This window comes from Branchiostoma lanceolatum, chromosome 18 (genome assembly GCF_035083965.1).
Source record: "Branchiostoma lanceolatum isolate klBraLanc5 chromosome 18, klBraLanc5.hap2, whole genome shotgun sequence".
NCBI lineage: Eukaryota > Metazoa > Chordata > Leptocardii > Amphioxiformes > Branchiostomatidae > Branchiostoma > Branchiostoma lanceolatum.
In genome coordinates this window covers 16,113,129-16,137,183 of record NC_089739.1, presented here as the reverse complement: position 1 = coordinate 16,137,183, position 24,055 = coordinate 16,113,129, and the positions used below count along the sequence as shown (strand labels likewise).

Here is a 24,055-nt window from a genome sequence, read left to right as displayed (position 1 = left end):
TCATCCAAAGAAAAAATGCGTAAAGGAGCCTCAGTTATGATGAGGGTGGCTTAATGAAAGAAGTTTATTGCAAGTTCATGCCCGTGGGCTAATTGCAAATACATGATAAAAACATAGGAAAAACATACATGCGTCAGTAAACTGTGTCTGACTTTGATACTGAGTACACACGCCATGCGCTGTCACCACAGCCCGGCACATCTTCCTCATGCTTGTCACCAGTTTTGGTACGCGGCCCCTGGCTATTCTTCCACAAGGAGTCGTCGCAGGTCGACCAGTGTTGTTCTGTTGATCACAACTGCATGCACAGCTCGCCCAAGCTGATCAGTGATCACAGAGTCTGAGACTGTGTTCAATTGTGTTGAGATCTGGGCTGCAGGAGGGGCATTCTATCCTTTGTATTCCTGCATACTGGAGGTGGTCTGAAATGACTCTCATTCTGTATGGACGTGCACTATCATCGTGCAGAATGGCACCCAGTCTCATAATCATATTGCAGAGGTAAGGATCTTGGAAATGTGACTGGATGGAGGAAGCTGCAGCTGTCTCTTTATCGACACATCGAAGTTGCTTAGGATCAATAGCCTGTTTTTTTTCCGCTGGCAGTTAGCGTTGTACTGCCTCACACTTTAACACTGACCCCAACAAACAGTCAGTCAATCTGTGCAACAGTCAGCATAGGGTTCTCCTCGCCGCCCCAACACTTTCATTTACCCATCCAACAGTCGAGATAAACCTTCTCTTATCTGTAGCTGTGAACATAACATTCCACCACACACTGTTCCATTCACGATTTGGACGACACCACCACTAATGGGTTTGGCGCTGCGCTAGGTGTTTGACACTATTATGGAAATTTGGGCACTTTTTTTCTACAACCCACTCGCGTAAGCAGGCCTGGTGCTCGCTCCATCAGATTGCAATTATAATGAGTAGGATATCATAGGAAAGGAAATTACACAGGCTTTCCAACGATATATAATGCATTGAAATTGATAAAAAAACAATGGAAATATGATCAACCAAAGTAAAGTTTCCAAACTTTTTGTGCGTAGTTTATGTATATACTATGTAATGTTACATGTTCCAATGTAATGTATATGCTATGTGACTCCAGGAAGAACTAATGGAAGTCGCTTTACCAATAAAAATCATGTCGTGAAATTTGTCCTTTGTTTTCGGTAAAAGTTGTACACCTGAGACATCTTCCAGTCTAAAACACTGACACCAGAAACACAAGTTTTATTTCTACAACAGATCATTACAAAACATCACATTCTTTGGAACTGATCACGTGCAAACATTTGTTTTACTAAGATTTGATGTTCTCTTTTCCTGACTGCAAGTGTGAGGTCCTCATCATCATTATGTCTATTATTTTTCAAACAAAACACAGAGTTTATCAGAACCTCCAAACGCAAAGCGGGTCCATACGAAGTTTACAGACCCGCAAATGGAGCCTTCTGATTGGTCGACGAAATCTACCTAATAATAATACATGTATATACTTAAGCAGTGTCAAGTGTTCTACTGAAAGAGGAGCAAATCTGTAGCTACATTGTGGAAGATGAAAGTGTGACAAGTTCGAATACATTAGGACGTCCTTTTGATGAAATGCAATGCATTCTAATCTATGTTATCCTGTAGAAAAGATCACTCTGCCACACTCTGGGGTGATTTTCTGGAGTCCTATCAAGTAAAATTGATTGGTGTAAATCTGATGACCTCAGCAGGAGTTGGAGGGAGAGACTGTAGCTGTTAGAAGTGGGTGACTAGAAGAAGGTAACAATATCCCCCTCCAACCTCTGATTAACAAGTAACAAGCCAACGAACAACCTTCCATCTATTCCACCACAATGCTATACATATGCTCACATATTTGCATGGTGGTTATTGATTCCAATGACTTTATACTGTATTATTATGCATTGTATTGTAATGAGCCATACCTAGTATGGCTCAACATATTGTTTTTACTCATGTTTCTTCTTCTCCTGTCAAATCTTCAAATCGATTCATCTGTCATTTTTAGACCAAATGACCTGAAATTTGGTACATAGGTAGTGTAGACAAATACCCCTAGCCGATATTGACCTTGAAAGTGATTTTATTGAGGTTTTTCTGACCAAAAACGTACATTTTGGCCTCCTGTGCTCTGGAAATACATCCAAATGAAATTTGCTATGGGGGTACATTGAACAAATATTCAAAGAACCCCATTTGCACTTTTGGCATGGATCACTTCAAAATATGATTTTGCAGGTTTTTTTGGGAGAACATTGGGTATTTTTCTCATATGACCTAAAGGTCAGTGACCCCAAGTGCACCTGGCCTGCCTGTGAGCCTTGCAACCATTCCTCATATGACCTAAAGGTCAGTGACCCCAAGTGCACCTGGCCTGCCTGTGAGCCTTGCAACCATCTGATTGGCCAATTGAGTTAATCTATTTATCTTGCATTTCTGGTGCAGGTGTGCTAGTATTCATACCAAATGTGGTATGGGAATGTGTAGGATATGTGCTTACATGGCTTTGTTCACTCTTTTTTGAACAAAGATACATCTCCAGTTCCTATGTATTAAACCAAAATGATGCAAAATTTGGCATGTGTCTGCCTTGGTCATGTACACAGGCCCTCATTCAAATGTTTGGCATACCGCCTTTCAAAACGATTTTTGAAATAAACAATCTTTTCGTTTCATTATTTTCAACCCAAAATGTATACTATTTAATCATGCATTCAAACATAGGGGTGTCACATTTTTATATTTCACCCATACTATCGCTGAAATATGTTGTTTTTGGTAATTTCGTTCTTCTCCTGTCATATCTTCATATATATCATTATATATACTGTGGAAAACTTCATTCTTCCCTGGGGTTAATCTTTATAACTCAATTTTGGACTGGGGAGATCCATTTTTTGTGTGGAAGTATTTTAGAATGGTCCATTGTTATTTTGGGACAGTCCATTTTTTGCATGGCGAGGAGTATGGCTAAACATGCTGTATTTGCTCGCAAATTTTTCCTTTCTAGTATTAACTATATGTATTATGATAGTGTAATGATTTTACTGCAGGTTATGTATATAAGGTGTATTTTGTGGGTCAGCCATTACCAGCGAGAGCTGCCTAGGCTGACCCAGTGTAATGACTCGTCTTCATTGTCAATAAATACAAATACAAGCCATCAATGTAATTTCCCTCCCATGGTTATGATGCCTTCGGAAATATAATATCAACTGAATCATGTTTTTTATTGTCATTTCCTCAAATGGACAGATAAAGTGTACTGCAATATTGTCATAAGCCTGAGTTCATTCTGAAATTTCAGATATTTTTATCCTCACAAGGCAACCTGTACCATATTTACAAAGCATCATGAACAAACACTGGGTACGTATATCCTGGGAAAGCTTTATTTTTGAACTCTATTTCAATATATACATATATCCATCTGCCAATCAATTAGACCAATAATGATATCATGACATGATTGGCTGGAATAAGATTCATTGTTGATACAATGTGTACTGAAGAACATACTGTTGCACCTTCTAATATTGCTCTAGATTTTGTACAACATAAGAATATCTTGGACATGCACCCTTTCCAGCTGCTCTGAGAAGTAGCTGTCTCTTGTAATTGGAAATGACTGAATGTACTAATCAGTACTGTACATTATAGTTGTTTATATGAGTACACAGACCCATGGGAAGTGCTGCAGTTGTTACCAGTCGTCCTCATCTGACTCCCCAGCTACAGGAACTGTCCAGGGGTTGGTCTTGAACAGAGGAGCAGCTACACAGGAACACATCAAGGACATGTTAAGGTCTCATTCATGAGTTTTTTCGCCCCATAGGCTTACATGTTATAATACATGTTTTACATGGGCGTGTTTGTAATGAAGCTATAGAAAATGCACCAATGTTATTCATTTTATATTGAGAATATTTACCCTAGATCATGCCAACAGTTTCACTACTAGTACAGTACATCTCTTTTTATAGCAATTACAAACTGCACTTAGCTACACACCCAAAAAGGCACTTTCCAACTGAAGAGCGCACGACCACATCACCTACAATGTCGGGACATGCACGTCCGACCTCGCGCGTGGCTGCCGAACTTTATCTGCTAATTTCTTCAGTCACAAACAAGCTTCATCAGTTTGACGCTTGAGATGAGTCGGGATGGCTAAAAGGGATTTTCCCACCGATATAAACACACGTTCATGCAGCCGTTTATTTTTTTGGGTATGGACTCTTTTAGGGTACCCACTTGGAGTAATACAGGTCCTGGAATGAGACCTTAAAGTAACAACATATTGTAGCCATCTCTATATTTACAAACTCTGTGATATTTTGGAGTTTATGGCTGCTCCAAGGGTTACATATGAGAACATAGTATGTTCTTCATGCAGAAACTGTATCTATCCAATACAACGTCATGCATGATTACCATTCAACACACACACACACACACACACACAGAGAAACAAATACATACTCGCATACACATTTACACATTCACACAAACACGTGTAGAAAACAGACGCAGGCACATAAACACACACACACACATTTGAGGCACTTCATATTTTTCTACCATTCTAATTTGTCAGATCTAAAATTAGTACTTAGTAATTCCATCAAGTCTGTAGAAACCCTTACTTGGAGGGTCCCGTTCTGATCTGGAGTTCGCTCTCTCCGCGTCTCGTCCTAGCCGAGCAATGTTCCGTGCCGGTCCAGGTCTCTTCCCGGCGTCCACAGAGTCGCTAACATTGGCCGTGTTGGACAGGTTGACAAACGGAGCGCCCGCCTGGTGTTGGGCCCAGTCAGGACGCTCGCCAAACTTGGGAGAGTCCAACTTGGACTGAGAGGGAGAGAACAGCAACAAGAGTTACTGTACATGTAGATATTGGCACAATCCTGGGCCTTACATAAGGCGTCCTCGGGGTGAATAAATCCTACCCATCTCACTGTGATCCTTCTCTTCCTCAGGTACCCCTGTTGTGACCTACATGCCACCCATTCACACACAAAACTGCTAGTTTCCAACAGTCATGGTACTGCTCCACAAAATTGAATATCAACACATTTTGAAAATGTGATTCTTAATCAAAACACCTAGTAATATCAACGGTTAACCTATTGTACATTCACACCAAGAGTCAAAAACAGTTCTTGGCACATCCACAAATTGAAATTATTTTAACACAGGACATGCATCTGCAACTTGTGTTCAGTTCCTCACTACAATATGGCTTTTTGACTGATCACAATTCTAGCATTATTCAACCATAACAATCAGTAAACTTCCTATTAAAGCTTCAATTTAGCAATATGCTCGTACTTAAGTTATGCCAAATATGTAATATGAAATACCAACCCATTGAGTTTGAACAGCGGCAGAACATGGAGTGTTACTTACAGCGGACTTGGCCTTGACCAGTTTAGCTGTTTTTCTTGATGGCTTTTTGACGACAGACTTAGAGAAGAGTTGTGTCAGGTCTGGTACAGAGCCCCGTGTCCTCCTGTGGGCAATAATAGGTCATCATTTTCCCCACACTGTCAAAATGGCATCTTGTGTTTTGTTGGCAACGTCAAAGGTGGTAAAAGGCTCTTTTCAGAGACACCTCAATTCATAGAATACCAGACTACTTCCACATTATGCCGAGGTGAAAGCAAACAGAACAAATGCTCCTAGTGTTTGAAGGTCCCAGAACAACCTCCGCAACCTTTTCACTGGAGAGTGATCGCTGAGCAGCCATACTTGGATTTTTATTACTCTTGATTTCATAATTGGAATATGATGTGAAAGAATGATTGAAAAAACACTGTGACAACAAAACATACAAAACGTAAAATGATTTGTTCATAGTCTATGAATTTCATTGTGCAATCTGCAATCTGTCAAATCTTTGATCGCACCCTCTAGTGAAAGGGCATGTTACAAGTCCAGGAGAGTCCTCTTTAGATGAGTTTCAATTGACATCTTTTCTTGTTTCTTTTCTTCATGTTTCCTCCAAAGTAGAGTCAATTCCACATTACCGTGTGGGGATTTGACAGGAGGAGGAGAAGAAAGAAACATGACCAAAAACAATATATTTTGACCATGCTTATAGTATGGACAAAATATCACTAGGTCAGTGGGCTGGGAAGAGGGCAATTCACACATCGCAGCAAAGTATAGTAAACTACAGTCGAATAGTGTTAACTTGTACGGAAGATGTGTCTGAAAGGTGTGTTATGGATTGCATACTCAGTGTATGATGATGTTCACCTTCATCTAACTTCCGAATGCAAGTATCAAATTACCGTCATTGGAATTTGGAATCATAGCATTTTCACATCAATTAAGCAAATTATGTCCTTATTTACATAATTGATATATCAATCGGTTTTTCTCTCTATGTCACAGTTCTCAGTTCATATGTCTTGAAGCGCCATTGTGAAAAGCACTGCCCACATGGTAATGTTACGGCTCACATGGTAATGTTACGGTACCCAAAACATGTGGGCAGTGTCCTCGTATAAAGGTGTCCTCGTATATAGGTCGTCATCCAAAAAAGAGCTAATTGAAAGGGAATTTCAACTTTTCCTCATTAATCATAGTAAAGAACGACTTGATTTGCATCTCATAATGTTAATCATCCCTAATCGTTTCTGCTTGCCCAAAACAATTAAGATCCACCAAACCCTGCTTGAGTTATCCTCCTCCAAAATTTAGATAACAAATGCCACCTGTAGTACTGCAGGAACCCAGTGAGTCAGAAGACCCATCTTCAAACTTGACCTTTGTTTCCTTCACCACCAACAACCTACTAAATTTCATCACAATCCATTAAATTTCTCTTCAGTTATGCCACCAACAAACAAACTGACAAACACAAAAGGTCCATTGCAGCACCAGAACCCCCTGCTGCAGCACCTAAGGAACCTCCAGAAGACCCTTCTTTGAACTTGACCTTCGTCTCCCCAACAGAAACTTACCTACCAAAAATCGCCAACATCTGTCCATGGCATCACGAGTTATATTGCCAACACCATCACTCCACAAATCCCGACCAAAAATATACCCTTCTGCCTATGGCGAAGGCAATTATGCCTGAGTGCCAATTGCATATAATTGCAATTATTTTATAGTTCAAGGACATTTTAGATCAAATTGAACTGTGACCTGTATTTTGTATATAATGACTAGTGGAACCGACAATTGTTATTGTCAGAACAATTCAGGATATCCAGTGGGATATCCTGCCAGTCTGCATTTTTTTAATAAAGTTGTAAAGTCTAAAGTTGTAAAGTCATAGACAGGTCATAGGTCACTACAAAAGAGCCATCATTGCCTAGCTGGGAAATCTAAAAATATACAGAGGCAGACAATAGCAGAAGTGACTGGAGGGAGATGTCTGCAGCCACCATGCATCTGCCCTGACGCCTGCGGTTGATTGATTGATTCATTGACGATAGACTCTGATTATGTTTCGCCAACGAAACATATTGTTTTTGTAAGGTTTCTTCTTCTCCTTCTTCTTCTTCTTCTCCTGTCAAACCTTCAAATCGCTTCTTCTCGGTCGTCCGTCGACCAAATTAGCTGAAATTTGGTATGCAGGTAGAGTACGTGTATACCCCTAGACCCTTTTAAAATTTTTTTGATATAAGTTTTTAAAATGATTTTATGGAGGTTTTTTGGTCATTTTCAGACAAAAGTCGCACATGATGGCCTCCAGTGCCGTGGTGTTGAAACCTGAGGACCTGAAATTTGGTTTAGTTGTGCATTGGATATTTACCCAAAGGACCCCATTATTTTTTTTGGCATACACTACTTCAAAATGATTTATTTTGCAATTTTTTGATGCAATTTTTGGTTATTTTCTGTCGGGGCCAGCAAGAACTAGGTCATACTGTAACATAAGCCCTCCTACACTTCCCATGTCTGGGACTTAAAACCAAGCAGATGTCAGGGGGTACCTCTACTAATGGTATTACAGAAAGTTATATGTACCTTATGTTACATGGTACGGATGTTATATTTCAGATGTAGGTACCTATAGGAAAGGTGACTACACCTGACAATTACTTATGCTAATGAGGACCTAATTCGCATAATGTATGCATAAAGTTGTATGTCCCTTACCGTAAATGCTGCGGATGTCATCTTTGAGATGTAGGTACCTTTAGGAAAGGCGAACACACCAGGCCATAAATTATGCTAATGAGGACCCAATTTGCATAATCGATGCATGAAGTTGTATGTCCCTTACCGTAAAAACTGCGGATGTCATCTTTGAGATGTAGGTACCTTTAGAAAAGGCGAACACACCTGGCCATAAATTATGCTAATGAGGACCTCATTTGCATGATTTATGCTTAAACTTGTAATTCCCTTACCGGACAAGCTGCCGCTGTCAGATTTCACATGTACGTACCGTTAGCAAAGGTTATCACACCTGGCCATGAATTATGCTAATGAGGACCTCATTTGCATAATTCATGCATAAACTTGTATTTCCCTTACCGTGACAGCTGCGGATGTCATCTTTAAGATGTAGGTACCATTAGGAAAGGTAAATGCACCTGGCCAAAAATTATGCTAATGAGGACCTCATTTGCATAATTTATGCTGAACTTGTATTTCCCTTACCGTACAAGCTGCAGATGTCATTTTTGAGATGTAGGTAGCTTTAGGAAAGGTGCACACGCCTGGCCATGACATATGCTAATGGGGACCTCACTTGCATAATTTATGCATGATGTTGTATTCCCCTTACTGTAAAAGCTGTGGATGTCATATTGTACATGTAGGTACATGTAGGAAAGGTGAAAGCACCTGGACATAACTTATGCTCATGAGGACCTCATTTGCATAAATTATGCAGAAACTTGGATTTGCCCAGGAGTTATTTTGCGACAGCCCACTTCTTGCATGAGGAGTATGGGCGAAACATCCTGAATTTGCTCTTAAAGCCATCGGATTCTTACCCTGGGCAACTCGTTAAGGAAGTGTTCCTACTGTGACATGTCTAGCAGCTTGAATGGTGGATTGACCCCCATAAACACATAAATTCATAAAAGGATTAGACCGTCTCCCAGCCCAGAACAATGGCTGGGACAGATTACCATAATACTGGTAAAGAAATTCAAAATTTTTCTGTACTGGTGTTCATAGGAACATTATCAAACCATGTAGAATGACTCAGATAACTGATCCAAGGAGGTTTCAATCAAATAAGATCCCTTGGATAATCCAGACAATACTATCTACAACTTTCAGGTTTTGGAAAATCAAGCTAAAATTTTCAAATCAACCCTGACAGTGTAGTGTCAGAGTATCTAATTGTATCTACATTTCCAACTTGAAAATGTCTTTCCCACATTAGCTTTCAAAAATTGGTAATTGTGTGTCTAGAAATATGACTTGTAATTTTGGGTTATCTGTATCTGTTTCTACTTGTAGTCTAAGAAACCAGTATAGACTGTAGAACTGTATACATAACTGCCAGCCAATGTCTCAAACTAAACCACAAGCCATTGTTGCCATTACTTTATTTCTGGGCTAAGTGTCCTTCTTAATGTGTAGCCATACTTTAATTTCTGATATCTGTTGTTATTTCAAACACAAGTTGAAGAGTAACTTGTACATGGTGAACTGTCTGGCAGGCCTCCACTGATGTGCACTGCACAGCTGCCAGCAGCACACTGAAGCCTATAGTTTACATTATCCAGCCTTTATATAGTTTTACTGGGGTCTTTAAAGCAAATGACGGCCAGTCTAGTTAGCAACTATTTTTATGGGGGAAATAACCCAAATCCAGAGTGTTACAACATGTTTTAACAGCAAAAAAATTACATCGATGTTTGAAAATTGTTCTAAATATAGAGATATTTGTGCAGTTACTTTCAAAACGTTTCCAACATATATAAACAGTTGAGGTTCAAACGAGGATCAAACATGTTCAAACTTTTGTGAACAATGATTTTGGCCAGTGCATGGTGCTGATTTTCAACTGAATACTATATTTACATGTAGTATACAGCAACAGTTATCCAATAGCGGAAGAGGGATTCTGGGAAACAAATGATCACATTGTTCAAGGTCGCAGAACACAGTTTTAATCCGCGACCCCCGGGGTCTATGACGCGGCCCAGAAAATAGTGCGGCCGAAACTCTCGAAGACTGGGTAGAAAGCTACATGTGAGAGGCATCCATGTGTAAACTGTGCTGTGTGGTGTAGAAATATGTCGGCTTGTAGACCGTAGGATTTGGATAGTGGGCCTTTTCCGCTTTGTGTATAAATGCGCCATCTTGTGCAACCGCCTCACGGGGTCAGTCGGTGCAGTTCAGTGACCTCTCGCAGAGCGCTGTTTCAAAGTGGGCGTGAGGAGCCGATACGCCGACAGGATTTTTCGGTTTTTTATTTATTTGTAGGTTGTACCCTAAACTCAAACATATTCGTTTTTCGTATTTCTCAAGTGCACCGCGCTATGTTTTTTACCGCGTCGAAGCTAGTCACCTTGGGGCCCTTAACTATAGAAATCCCCATAGGCCGGAAACTGTGTTCTGCTACCTTCAACCATGACGGGAATTGGCCAGGAATGGGCAACAACCTTATATTCGGTTAAATTTGATTAATATGTCAGGTACTGACGTACACCCGCTTGAAATGCACCCGTTTGTTTAACTTCCAGACCTTCGTTGCCATGGCAACGGTCGCTATGACCGCTCCCTATGCTTTACTATGGGACTTAGTGTGAAAGTGCCATAGGCGCCAACGCCGCTCACCCCCCCCCCTTTTTCTGCCGTAACTATCCCTATTCCTAACAAAAACCTACACAGAACGTTACAACATGAACTGCCGATCACTTTTAATCAGAAAAAAGCAGACAGAAGTGTGAATTTGGCCGTATAATGAGCCCAACAAATGGCCCTCCTATAGGCCTTGTACGGAGCCTGCCCCAATGCTAGGTGCCGAAGTGCAAAGTTGGCGATATCTCAGCAACCGTTTGAAAGTGTGGTGAAAAAATTGGCAGAGTTTTACATCTTGACTAGTTCTGTTGTATGATCGAAAGAAAACCCAAGGTCAAGTTGGTTCAAGGTCGCAGAACACAGTTTTAATCCGCGACCCCCGGGGTCTATGACGCGGCCCAGAAAATAGTGCGGCCGAAACTCTCGAAGACTGGGTAGAAAGCTACATGTGAGAGGCATCCATGTGTAAACTGTGCTGTGTGGTGTAGAAATATGTCGGCTTGTAGACCGTAGGATTTGGATAGTGGGCCTTTTCCGCTTTGTGTATAAATGCGCCATCTTGTGCAACCGCCTCACGGGGTCAGTCGGTGCAGTTCAGTGACCTCTCGCAGAGCGCTGTTTCAAAGTGGGCGTGAGGAGCCGATACGCCGACAGGATTTTTCGGTTTTTTATTTATTTGTAGGTTGTACCCTAAACTCAAACATATTCGTTTTTCGTATTTCTCAAGTGCACCGCGCTATGTTTTTTACCGCGTCGAAGCTAGTCACCTTGGGGCCCTTAACTATAGAAATCCCCATAGGCCGGAAACTGTGTTCTGCTACCTTCAAAGAGGATCCGGGCTTACCCTGGGTAACGCAATAAGGAAGTACTCCCCACTGTGGCCTTCCCAGCAGCTTGAGAGGTGAATTGGCCCCCATAACTACATAAACTCATAATAATCCCAGACTGTCTACAAGCTGAAACAATGGCACAGGCAGATTTGCATATAGTACTGGTCAAAATTTAAATATTTTTCTCCACTGGTTTTCAAGAAAACATTGTCAAACCATGCTGAATGGCCAAGATAGATGTAACAAAGTTTCATAACTGAGGCTTATACCATCTGCAACTTTCATTTTTTTGAAAACCAACCGTGTAATCCAATTTCAACTTTCAAGTCTGAGTATCAAAGTGCCTAATTGTATGTTTACAGCTTGAAAATATCTTCCTTACAGTAGAATAACCTTTGATAGTTGTGTTTCTAGATGTGTGGCTTGTAATATGGTATCAATTTGTCAGTCTATACAGAAACCAGTACAGACAGGGGCTATGTACATGTAGAACTGTACATGTAACTGCCAGCCATGTCTCACATTACCAGTGTACTTAAGAGCATGGCAAGCTAGGGTTGTCATTACTTTACATTCTGGGTTAGGTGAAGCTAACTTCTTCAGATACAACTTTAATTCCTTCTCTGCTGTCTGTTACATTTCAACAGTGTATTGAAGAGTAACTTGTGTTAGTCACTGTCTTCGCCAGGCCTCCACCGATGTGAACACCACGGCAGTCAGTAGCAGACTGACTCTGAATTTATTGGGTGGTTTTATAGATTAAGCAGAATGTCTTTGCTTAGAATGTAAATACATGCATTTCAGAGATTTCATACATATCGCATGTAGATCTAGACTTACGAATCTTTCACACTAGCCACGTAATCTTTATTGTCCAGGTAGTTGAACCTCTTGGTGTCCCCGGGACTTTTGTCGGAGACCTTCCATGGAGGGGGTTCCCATTTCTTGGGGGTGGGTTTGGGAGGTTTCGCTCTCAGGTTTCCCTCCCCATTGATGGCAGAAGTGGGACGTTCCTCCTTAGCTGGGTCCTGTACAGGAAGGAGAGTCGGAGAAAAGGACACAGGTCGGAGAAAGGGAGGGAAGGGGAAGAGCAATTGAAGTGGAGATGACAATCAGCAGGAAAAGGAGGGAGTAAACAGAAAGGGACGACACATGGTGAAACAGAAGGGGGAAGAGCAACAAATGTTGTGATCACTTCAATGTTTTCACCATACTAATATTACAGGTACATGTACATTCTGGGCTTGATATATATATCTACGACTTGCAAAATTGATGACATGGTAGGAGGTAAAGATATTAACAACTTGCAATTTTACAGGCCCCCAAAAAGAAGGCTCAGTATATGAAACACATTGTAGATTAGTAGCAACTTAACCCTTGTCTTGCGGGAAGCCTATGTCTTGTATATGTACGGGTTGGGGGCATTTTTCAGCTGAACGCATCAAACCTCAGCAAAGCGTACTGAATGCGGAAGTAAAATGCCACCGCAGCACAGAAAAGGGCCAATGACCTGATTATGAAATCAAATTAATGAAATAAATTGCATTAAAAAACGTCAGCAGGACAAGGGTTGATAAATATCAAATGGCTGCAGATTACAATTCACGAAAGATGACAGAGACCCCTACCCCTGGTCTGAAGAAGTGCAGCTGCTGAACTCTCTCCAGGTAATGCCGTTTCCAGATGCCCTGTTCAAATGGGCTGGGGGTGAAGTTAATGTACCAGCCCAGTCGTAAGCACTTGGGCATCCACAGTTGGTCTAACTCACTCAGGTACTTCCAGTACCAACACACCTGTGGACATGGGTGGTGCAGGGGACAAGTCTGCTGTTATATACCACAATAATGCGTGGGTAATTCCAGGATGTCTATCATGTTCTCCTTCCAGCTTTATTCTATAGTAAAGTCATTGCAAGATGCAGACATAAGTGAATAAGTGACCTGATTTACATTCAGCAAATACACATAACAAATACGCTGTACTACAACCCATCTGAACACACCTGTACTACAACCCACCTCAACACACCTGCACTACAACCCACCTGAACACACCTGTACTACAACCCACCTGAACACACCTGCACTACAACCCACCTGAACACACCTGCACTACAACCCACCTGAACACACCTGTACTACAACCCATCTGAACACACCTGTACTACAACCCACCTGAACACACCTGCACTACAACCCACCTGAACACACCTGCACTACAACCCACCTGAACACACCTGTACTGCAACCCATCTGAACACACCTGTACTACAACCCATCTGAACACACCTGCACTACAACCCATCTGAACACACCTGTACTGCAACCCATCTGAACACACCTGTACTACAACCCATCTGAACACACCTGTACTACAACCCACCTGAATACACCTGTACTACAACCCATCTGAACACACCTGTACTACAACCCATCTGAACACACCTGCACTACAACCCATCTGAACACACCTGTACTGCAACCCATCTGAATACACCTGTACTACAACCCATCTGAACACACCTGTACTACAACCCATCTGAACACACCTGTACTACAACCCATCTGAACACACCTGTACTACAACCCATCTGAACACACCTGTACTGCAACCCATCTGAACACACCTATACTACAACCCATCTGATATGAACACACCTGTACTATAACCCATCTGAACACACCTGTACTACAACCCATCTGAACACACCTGTACTACAACCCATCTGAACACACCTGTACTACAACCCATCTGAACACACCTGTACTACAACCACCTGAACACACCTTAATTACCTTGCCTTTGTTGGGCCGACTGGAAGCAGACCTGTTGGAGAGGCGATCCTCCCTCGGCGACATATATCCCTAAACCGACATTAGAGAACCTTGGCCCGTGTAAAAAAAAATGGGCGCTACCCCCAAAAATAAACGCTGCCGCTCAAAGAAGTCTGCAAAGGAGGCTAAGTACAACCCACCTGAGCACAGCGGCACAAACTCCTGGGATCCAGGTGAGAGAAGATGTAGAGACAGACGACCCTGGGTAGTATCTTGGTGAAGTCTGTGTGTTCCACAGGAGCTCGTTTGTTGATACAGGACTGTGTGTACAGCAGCTGTTTGGTCTTGCACTTATTGACCAGGTCCTCCATGACCTTTTTTCTCTGGGCATCTGTCCACTTTTCAAACTAGAACGTAGAAGGTGAAAAACAGTACTAGTATATAAAGTTCTGAGTATGCTCAGTTCCCCGAGAGGTATACAATGAATGTCCACAAACCCTGTGGATCAGAGACTGTTATGTACATGAATTACACTGAGTATATAGTTTAAATAACAAGCAGCACAGCATGATTTGTCAACCCCATCTTTAGCTATAAGATTTTCTGATTAATTATGAAAATGAGGTCTTTATTTACATAATTGATATCTATCAATATTTCTCTCTTTATCATTAACATATGTGACATGTTTGAGAGTCCTAGCATGAAATGCAGTGGACGTATAAACTTTCCTCATCAATAATGCAAATTAGAGACTGATTTGCATATTCAGTATTCAATTATGTAAATCACCACTAAAGCTATCCACACACCAAAAATCATTACCATCTGTCAATCATTTATGAGTTATTTTCTTTAATTTCAAATTCTGAAATAAAACCTGCTCCAGCAGTTTAAAAAAAGCCGCTAGGGGGCCCAAACCTACAAAGAGAGCTACCACTCCAAAATCACGGCTGTATTAGTGTATAGCATGTCCAGAACACGAGATATCAAAACCTAAGGCCCAAAATCTAATCATCTGGAGCCATATTGGAGGTCTCATGAAGACCTACCCACATACCAAATATGAATACAATCCATCCAGGGGCCTTCTGGAGTTATGCTGCTAATCCACACACATACAATCATACATACACACACACACAAATGCTACCTACATAACCTTGTTGGCGAAGGCAAAGAAATTATAGCATAATATGATAATACTTACCCATTTGTTGACGAGTTCTCTTCTCTCCTCAAAAACCTGCAAGTAAGAAAGTCAATTCCTTCAATAAAACAACTTCTAAAAACCTTACAAATGATTATGTATATACATACATCTACACACACACACACACACACACAAACACACATATATATAAATATGTATATAAATATGTTTATAAATATATATATATATTGTTTGGTCTTTCTCTACCATAAAAAGAGAAGAACACACCAGCAAAAACAATATATTCCCGGTCCCCTGAAAGTGCGAAATGGAACGAAATGGAACGAAATGGAACGAAATGGAACGAAATGGAACGAAATAAAACAACATATGTAACATTATGAAATGAAATACCAGTAGATAGCGAATTATTAGGGGTAGACCGGAACAGGAAGCATTTTAAATACAGAAGTGAGTGGTAAATACATAATATAACGTGTTTTATTTCTTGAATCTATGTAATAATATTAAATACAACGTTTTTGTCGCGTTTGTGTGGCTAGATTCTTCCCTGAAAATGGAGGCGCCGCGTGCAAAGAGATCCACCGCTCTTCCTTGTGTACCAACGATCTGCAAATGAACTGCTGCAAATAGCAGGGAAAACAAGCAAACCGAAATACTCTCATCTCCCAAATAAACGTACCGGTACGTTTATTTTTTTCAGCCTCAAAATCCACCCAGTACGTTCTTATTTTGGACGGTACGTTTATTATTTTTTGAAAATTTGAGTTTTGCTAAAGTGGGATCCCCTTAAAATTCAAAGTGTGGGTTTTCCTGCCAATATTTCCCCGGCATTTTTGCTCATAATTCATTATTTTCCGGCCAAGCGGCGATGATTTCCCTGCCGCTATGACCCGGCCTTTGTGAAATCCTGGCGGAACTCGTAACGTATTGGTCGATCTCTATAACACTTCAAAGTCAACGTTGTTATTGGGCGAAAATAAGACGCCACACTGACGTTTTGAAATGCAATTATTTTTATATGAACAACTTTAGCAGTCTCATTACATCGTAAACCAAAGCATGCTGACCAGAAACCAATACATGTCAGCGGCGCAAAGTGTTTCTCACGCAAGGAGGTTAAATATACGTATATTTAACCTCCTTGACTCACGTGAGATACAGTCTTTCCCAAAATGAAAATATAAAAATAACACCACAAAAAACTGTGTCTTAGCATCAAAAACTTTATAATTACTTTGAAAACATTTCAATATATCATATAGTATATCAAAACATTTCAATCATACCGCAAACATGAAAATTTAGCCCTTTGAAAAGAGCCACAGTAACGCACCAGGCAGTGATAGTCCGTGGGAATGTTTTGTTTTGGAAGATCTCACTTCCAAGAAGGGGAAACAACTCTTTTTGATCTACAAATAAAACTCCTTTGCCATTGTCAGAAATGTGTTTGTTTAACTTTTAATGCCTTAGTCTATATAAAAAATCAATCACAATCTAGTCACCATTATTATCACTGAAAAATGCTTGAAAAATATCACTCCCCTACAGAAAGAATGCCAGAGGTTTCTAAGAACATGAGTGTACGTTCTGTTAGCCCCGCCCCCTTCTGTCTGTGGCGCCGCCACTGTCTATAGCTCACCCTTTCATGTAACATGAGAACCCTGTAGTTTGTGGCAACATTGTAACAAGCCTTCAGGAGGTTTCTCACAAATTTGTTGACAATTTAGTTTCTCAAAATGATACATACAAGGGTAATTTTTAGATTTTAAATTATTTGGATTGCAACAACAAAAGCCAAGAACATTATATAATATTGTCCTTGATATTGTATGATATTAAATGTCCTTGACACAACACAATGATTTGTGGCATGTAATGTTTACAAATCTATGTTTCTATATGGAAGGCATAGATTCTGAAGATAAATGGCAAGTTGGGAAAGACAAAAAGTTACATCATATACATTGTCATAGTCTTCCTTTTCTCCATCATGACTTTTACAAAATATAAGTAATACCTGTGATGACCATATATTCAGGATATTGTAATTTTCTGTTCATCTTCTAAATGTTGATACATTTGAATAGAAAAAGAGTAGACTTTCAAAGTGTTGCCCATCCAAGTGAACTGAGAAGTTTGGCGACTACTTTTCATGTTTTGATTATATATATATATGTTAGTATATACAACAATTTACTTGCTTCAAGTTCCAAGCAGAAAATGCATGTATCAATGATCATGTACATTTTAACTTGTTGAATTTGAAGCACCGTTGGCCCCCGGTTAGGGGTCATAGCGGGGAACCTATGCCCAATTTTTTTCAACATTGCTACTACAGTATATCTTTTTGAAGTGGCAAGGAATATTATAATTTGAACAAGATGTGTACAGTTATTCTGTTCAATAGTTATACACTTAATTGGTATGGTCCTTAGACAGGCATAAATAGTCAATAAATGAATAAAGAGAACCTGCTAATCATCTTCTGTCCCTCTGACAGAAGTAGCATGGACACAGTTTATCTGTAAATTTGGTCAATTTCCGGGGGGTATGTTTATTCCGGGGGGGTACGTTTATTAGATTTTGAAGATTTGTCCAGGGGGTATGTTTATTCCGGGGGGTATGTTTATTTGGGAGATGAGAGTAGTATTGCAGAAGTTGATGGTAACATTGCATCTCCAAGAGGGCATGAGGCAAGCGTAATCTTATTATGTATACAGCTAGCGTGTTTGCGTGTTGTGTGAACCGTGAAATACATGCATTGCTCGTTCACACCCTCCCTTTGTTTTGTCGTGAACAAGGAAGCATAAATGTCTCCAGGGGACTCCACGTCCGTGTTTGAATGGAGTGTGAAATGTGTGAAATGTGTGACGCGCTGCAGAGCTTCATTTAAATATCATTAACGGAGGGGTCCATTCAGGGGTCAGGGGTCTGACTTTAAGCCGAACAATTGGAAGGATATGCATATGCTACCTACCAGTTATGGACTAAAACCGTATTTAGATAAATGGAAAGTCGGGGTTTGATTCAACCTGTCGGCAGCACGCCCACAGTTCCGTCGCGCTGGCAACAATGCCGGTTTATTTGTATGCGGGGCTCCATTGGGGGGAGAGATTTATAGATAATAAAATAACGCTTGCCTCATGCCCTCTTGGTGAATTATGAGATGCACTGTTACCACCAACTGTATAATCTAGTCCTAACTTCGATACTCAGTTCCGTTTGCTTGTTTTCCCTGCTATTTGCAGCAGTTCATTTGCAGATCGTTGGTACACAAGGAAGAGCGGCGGATCTCTTTGCACGCGGCGCCTCCATTTTCAGGGAAGAATCTAGCCACACAAACGCGACAAAAACGTTGTATTTAATATTATTACATAGATTCAAGAAATAAAACACGTTATATTATGTATTTACCACTCACTTCTGTATTTAAAATGCTTCCTGTTCCAGTCTACTCCTTATACTTCGTTATCTACTGGTATTTCATTTCATAATGTTACATATGTTGTTTTAGTTCGTTCCATTTCGTTCCATTTCGTTCCATTTCGTTCCATTTCGTTCCATTTCGCACTTTCGGGGGACCCTATATTCCCTCCCTGTATAAATATAACAAAAGTTCAGAGACAGCTCATATCTCCATGAAATATATGACTTGCACATTAGCATAATATATGCTTGGCTATGTACACCTTTAACTGATGTACACAGGTCACAATGTTAACAGTGACTCCAATCATTTACCGCTCAGAAGAATTATGGCACTTTTGCAATTGATTATGCAAATTTGGAATTTATTTGCATAATTGATATCTGTTAATGCTCCACCTTAAATAAACTACATATGTAACATGTATTTGAGTCCTATAATGGAAAACATATATAGATTTTCCTCATTAATCATGCAAATCAAGTTTCAGTCTGCATAATTTGCACTTCACTATGTGCATCTCTGCCTAAGCTAACTGCATACTAAAGTAAATATGATGGAAATCCATTGTTCCTTTCTTCAGTTATTCTTCTTGGAAGATTTTGACAAAACCGCCCCGCAGTTCCAGAGCAAGCTGCTGGGGGGGGGGGGGCAAACATACACCACTTTTCCTTTACATCACAAGGCGAAGCTATCTGCCACTAAAAGACCATAGCACGTCCAGGTCAAATGATACAAAAAAATGGAAGTTCTGTTGCAGTACCAAGGTCACATACCAGGGGACCCAAAATCAACCTTGACCTTTGTCTCTCCAACACCTACCCACATATCAAATATCATAATCCATCCAGAAGTTCTTGAGTTACACTGTCTCCAATAGTCCGGAAACACAGACAGACACGCCAAAAACTATATCTCCATTTTTCATGGACATAGCTTTGTGGCGCCATACACATGTACATGTATTAGGGCTTGCAATACTGTTCCACAAACCAGCACCAGGCCTAGGCAAACCTTACCTGTACCACTCTGCTAGAAAAGAAGATCTTAGATTTAGTTAGAAACAATGGATCAACCTATTAACCATTTAGAAACAATTGCGTCCAATTCTTTCACCATGTTTTATTTTTCAGTCTTCAATTATCAGAAATTCAAAAGGACCAAAGAAAAGTCGTTCCATTGGACAGTTGGTTACCAGCTAACCTAGAAATTTAGGTGCACAGAAAAAAATTGTGTGCATTAAACATAAAACAAAGTAGCTTACTCTCATCTCCCAAATAGCCTCAAAATCCACCCAGTACGTTCTTATTTTGGACAGTACGTTTCTTAATTTTTTGAAAATGGGGGCTTAGCTAACCAGGGATCCCCCCAAAATTAAAAGTTACGGTTTTTCTGCCTGTATTTCCCGGTATTTTGGCTTGCAATTCGCTATTTTACGGCCGAGAGGCGTGGATTTCTCTGCCGCTCACGACCCATCGTTTTTGAAAACCTGGCGGTACTCGTAATATTCGGTCGATCTCGCAATGCCATGACAAAGTAAACGTTGTTATTGGGGGTAAATACGACGCCACACGGACATTTCAAAATACAGTTTTCATATTAACAACTTTGACAGTCTCTGTTTTTTGCGTGAACAAAGCTAAAAATTCCAAAGAAACATTTTAAGGACATCGTAGTGGTAAGCCGGGTATCGTTTTATTTCCGCCCCGCGTCAATAATCACGTAGTTGACGCTATTCCCATTCACAGATTTTAACTCCCAATTTTACTATTTGTTCAGGCTCAGCTGTAAAACTCAACAGCCAGTAAAATAGAGTGTAAAGGCCTGCACATACGTCATCCTCCTTCCCGGAGTAATAATTCTCTAATTGAGTAATTCTTTATGTTACAATATGTAAACCCTTATCTTCATCCCAGAATATTTGCCAATTTCCGAGAATCGTTAAGAAAAATTGGTGTGGCCTAAGTTACAAATAAACCGTTGCTGAACTTCAAAGTTTTATAGGTTCAAGACTGGTGATACAATGAAGGTTTTATTATTTTGGGCTGAAGCGTTAAGAATATGTTGTATTGTATAATTTAGTACCCAGGTTTTAACAAGGTACAATTTATAGACTGGATTTATGTACCGTTGGGGGGCTTATTAATTTACCATATTTTTTATGCCGTTTTTCTGGCACGACATGGGGATTGCTCTTGAGTTTTTCAATCAAATTCAATTTCATGCTTCTTTTCACTCCATATAGCTCCTATCACTGTTGCTTTTCAAGGAAGTGGTCAATGAGTTGATCCACTTGAACACCTTGATGTAGATTTTGTTCAAAAAGAACATACATGTACAGATTAATCAATACCACAAAGTCACAGCACATGTGCAGAGAAGTACAGTGTAGTATTACGTTCTACATTTGTACACATACTAGCATATGTGGTCCATAAATTGTGCAAACACCTTGACCTGTGGTGATGAACTAAATTACATTTGTTTGACTCCTACCTTTTCCTTAGTTGCCACAGAGCATAGAAAAGAACATTGTAGAGACAGATACATTCATAATCAGATGTTGAAAAATCAAAGATTGTATAAAGTACAGGAATGAAGATTAATAGAAATTATAAGAACTTTATTGTGCGACAAATGTAACGGGTACAATCTATGGCAATTTGTAGATACATAACAATCAACTATTTCTAATATTTAACAATTTCAAAGAACTAATCTACAACATGAATAACAATCAATCTAATATTATAATGTGCATTCTAATGGCTAAAACAATATACACATGTACAATGTAATGGTGACGACGATAGTATTTTGTGTCAGGAATGTAAAACAATTGATATTTGTATCGTTTTTGCATTATAGAGTTGTATTTGAATTGGCCTACTGTAAATAGGTAGATATATGAACAGGGCATGACAACATCATATTGAATATTTCTGTCTTGGTATGTAGCAGCATCTTACATATAATCGATTGAAAGGATTTCTGCCGGTCATTGTCATAGGTTGGACAATCCATCATGAAGTGGAATTCATCATCAATATTATTATGAAAAGTTGGTCATTGGTGACACAAAACTTCAAGTCATTCCTACTTGAATCTACTTGAATACTCTGCAAATGTTGGGTTTTCTTATGCTGCAAAGCTTATTTTCCGTGGTAGTGCGCGTGACAAAAAAGTGCTGAAAGGGCTTCGAGTGTCGAGGTTCACATTTCTTATAATCTGCTGTAATCTGCTAAAATGCATAAGAATCGATATGTTTTTGGTGAAAATTGATTTCAGGCCCGAGCCTTATTTTCGGGTATCCGTCCGTGTTGAAAGTGAACCGCCTTTTTACCCCAGATGACCTTTGTTGCATTCTGTTGGCCGTGTTGCCATACCTCGCGCGTTAGGTTTTTTGTGAAAATCTTAGTGTTAGGATTTTCTTTAAAATTGGCTTGATTGTACCTTATATTGATTTTTCTCTTCCCGACAATGTGTGCTTACATGTATGTGTGGTGATACCCATGCTGAATTTTTGAGGGGCCTCTCTGAAAATTTAACAATTTTTCGCAGCAAATATTTTCGGAACGCCTTTATTGTTACATACATATTGCAAAAATATTTCCATAATTTTTGTAACTAACATACAGATTATTCTCAATGTTGCTGCTGTTCTCCCTCTGTGTGTTCTGTGGTAAACTGGATGTAAAGCATCCTACCTGACTGTAGACTCTACTCTACTCTACTCTACTCTACTCTACTCTACTCTACTCTACTCTACTCTACTCTACTCTACTCTACTCTGTGTTTGTAAACACTTCCCCCCCCCCCCTTTTACTACAACAAATTATCTTATGACACTGCTGAAAACATTCATAAAAAAGGTTACATATATAGAGCCAAATTTCTGGACGCACCTTTAAGTTGACCGACGCATCGTTCATAGGAGTCCATGTACTGAACTTGATTCCGGAGTCAGCGGGAGGCATCGCGTTGGAGAACTTCATACGAGAAGTTCGCGAGTCTACCGCCATCATGGAATTTCAAACCCAGGAGCTGTGCATGATGGGATAGAATAGCCTCCTCCAGACTCGCCAGGGTCATCATGGACGGACGAACTTCATCATCAAATGGAGACTGAAAAAGTAACAGACCATAAAGTCATAGGTTTTTTTACATATGTAAGTCCGCGCATTGATAACTCATCTGATTCCACCACATTTGCCCTTTTTTACTCTCCTATCACTCCTATTATTATTTTCTCTTCCAAAGAGTCTGAAGCTGCTGAAGATTTTCTAACATGTTTTCTGGTTGGTCATACTTTTAAAGTGCTACGTTCAGTTGTCTCCACAGTAGCCAATCAGTACTGGCGTCTCATCAACTGCGTTTCAATTGGGTTATTCTACAAAGATTTGGGGGAGAAAGACATATCATTAACTATATTCATAACTGAACTATTTTGAAAGGTCAAGTCAAACAAATAGAAAATTAAACCGTTCTTTTTAGATAAAATTTATATGCAATAGGAATCAATCAAAATACCAGTTCCATTGTAATGGTTTTGCCAAAATATTACGGAAGAATTTCCGCCCAAAAGTGGTATAGCCTGGCCTCTTTACTGTGGGTTGAAGACGGCATGTGCACATGCTTGTCTGAATTCTCTTTAGTGTTTGCCGATGTGAAGTGCCCCTTTCTCTAAAATAACACATCTTCTCCGGAGTCTCAAGAGCTCCAGACCTTTCCGGACCCCTCTACTTTGTCTGTGAGTGACAAGAAAAGGTGAGATTCCTACCCTGTCCATTTGAATGATACGTGTTCGTACCCAGCTGTCGTCTGAACTCGTCATCACCCTGACGTCATCAGTCTCCAGCCTTCCAGTTTTCCTGAGCTGAGCGTCCTATTCCAGTGCTGTCGATCATGGGATGTCAACCTGAAACATATTGTTCTTGTCAGTCTTCCGAGCCTTTAACCACAGTTTGCTCAGCTTTGATTTGAACAAGCCATTAAAAATGATAGAAGTCAAGGATTTCTTGCACCTTTCAGTTTCATACATCCAGAGGGTTTACGTTATGGATGGTCAGGGGGTTTGACAATAAGCCCATTTGTA

The 24,055-nt window shown here is 40.1% G+C and overlaps 2 protein-coding genes across 5 annotated transcripts in view; one reads left to right on the top strand and one right to left on the bottom strand.

Moving 5' to 3' along the window:
- Window positions 1-1,206: 1,206 nt before the first annotated feature.
- LOC136424071 (F-box only protein 16-like) lies at window positions 1,207-23,105 on the bottom strand. The gene is made up of 8 exons (XM_066412492.1): window positions 22,866-23,105; window positions 15,567-15,602; window positions 14,557-14,763; window positions 13,211-13,375; window positions 12,420-12,607; window positions 5,431-5,533; window positions 4,671-4,872; window positions 1,207-3,798 (listed from the first exon to the last, which is right to left on the bottom strand). The coding sequence occupies exons 1-8, from the start codon at window positions 22,983-22,985 to the stop codon at window positions 3,728-3,730; spliced, it is 1,092 nt and encodes a 363-aa protein (XP_066268589.1). The 5' UTR covers window positions 22,986-23,105; the 3' UTR covers window positions 1,207-3,727.
- A 434-nt stretch (window positions 23,106-23,539) lies between these two features.
- Window positions 23,540-24,055, top strand: part of LOC136424070 (double-stranded RNA-binding protein Staufen homolog 2-like) — a 31,027-nt gene continuing 30,511 nt past the window's right edge. For all 4 annotated transcript variants that reach the window (XM_066412491.1, XM_066412487.1, XM_066412488.1 and 1 more), the window contains exon 1: window positions 23,540-23,727. The gene's annotated coding sequence lies outside the window, so the exon portion shown is untranslated. The remainder of the gene's footprint in view (window positions 23,728-24,055) is intronic.

Bases quoted from the DNA above. Each gene is read 5' to 3' on its own strand.
- LOC136424071 (XM_066412492.1), bottom strand. From the start codon at position 22,985: ATGATGGCGGTAGACTCGCGAACTTCTCGTATGAAGTTCTCCAACGCG. The intron at 13,376-14,556 runs GTGGGTTGTACT...CCATGTCCACAG, and splicing joins GTTTGTGCCGCTGTGCTCAG to GTGTGTTGGTACTGGAAGTA. The intron at 4,873-5,430 runs GTAAGTAACACT...TCTCCCTCTCAG, and splicing joins TGGTCAAGGCCAAGTCCGCT to TCCAAGTTGGACTCTCCCAA.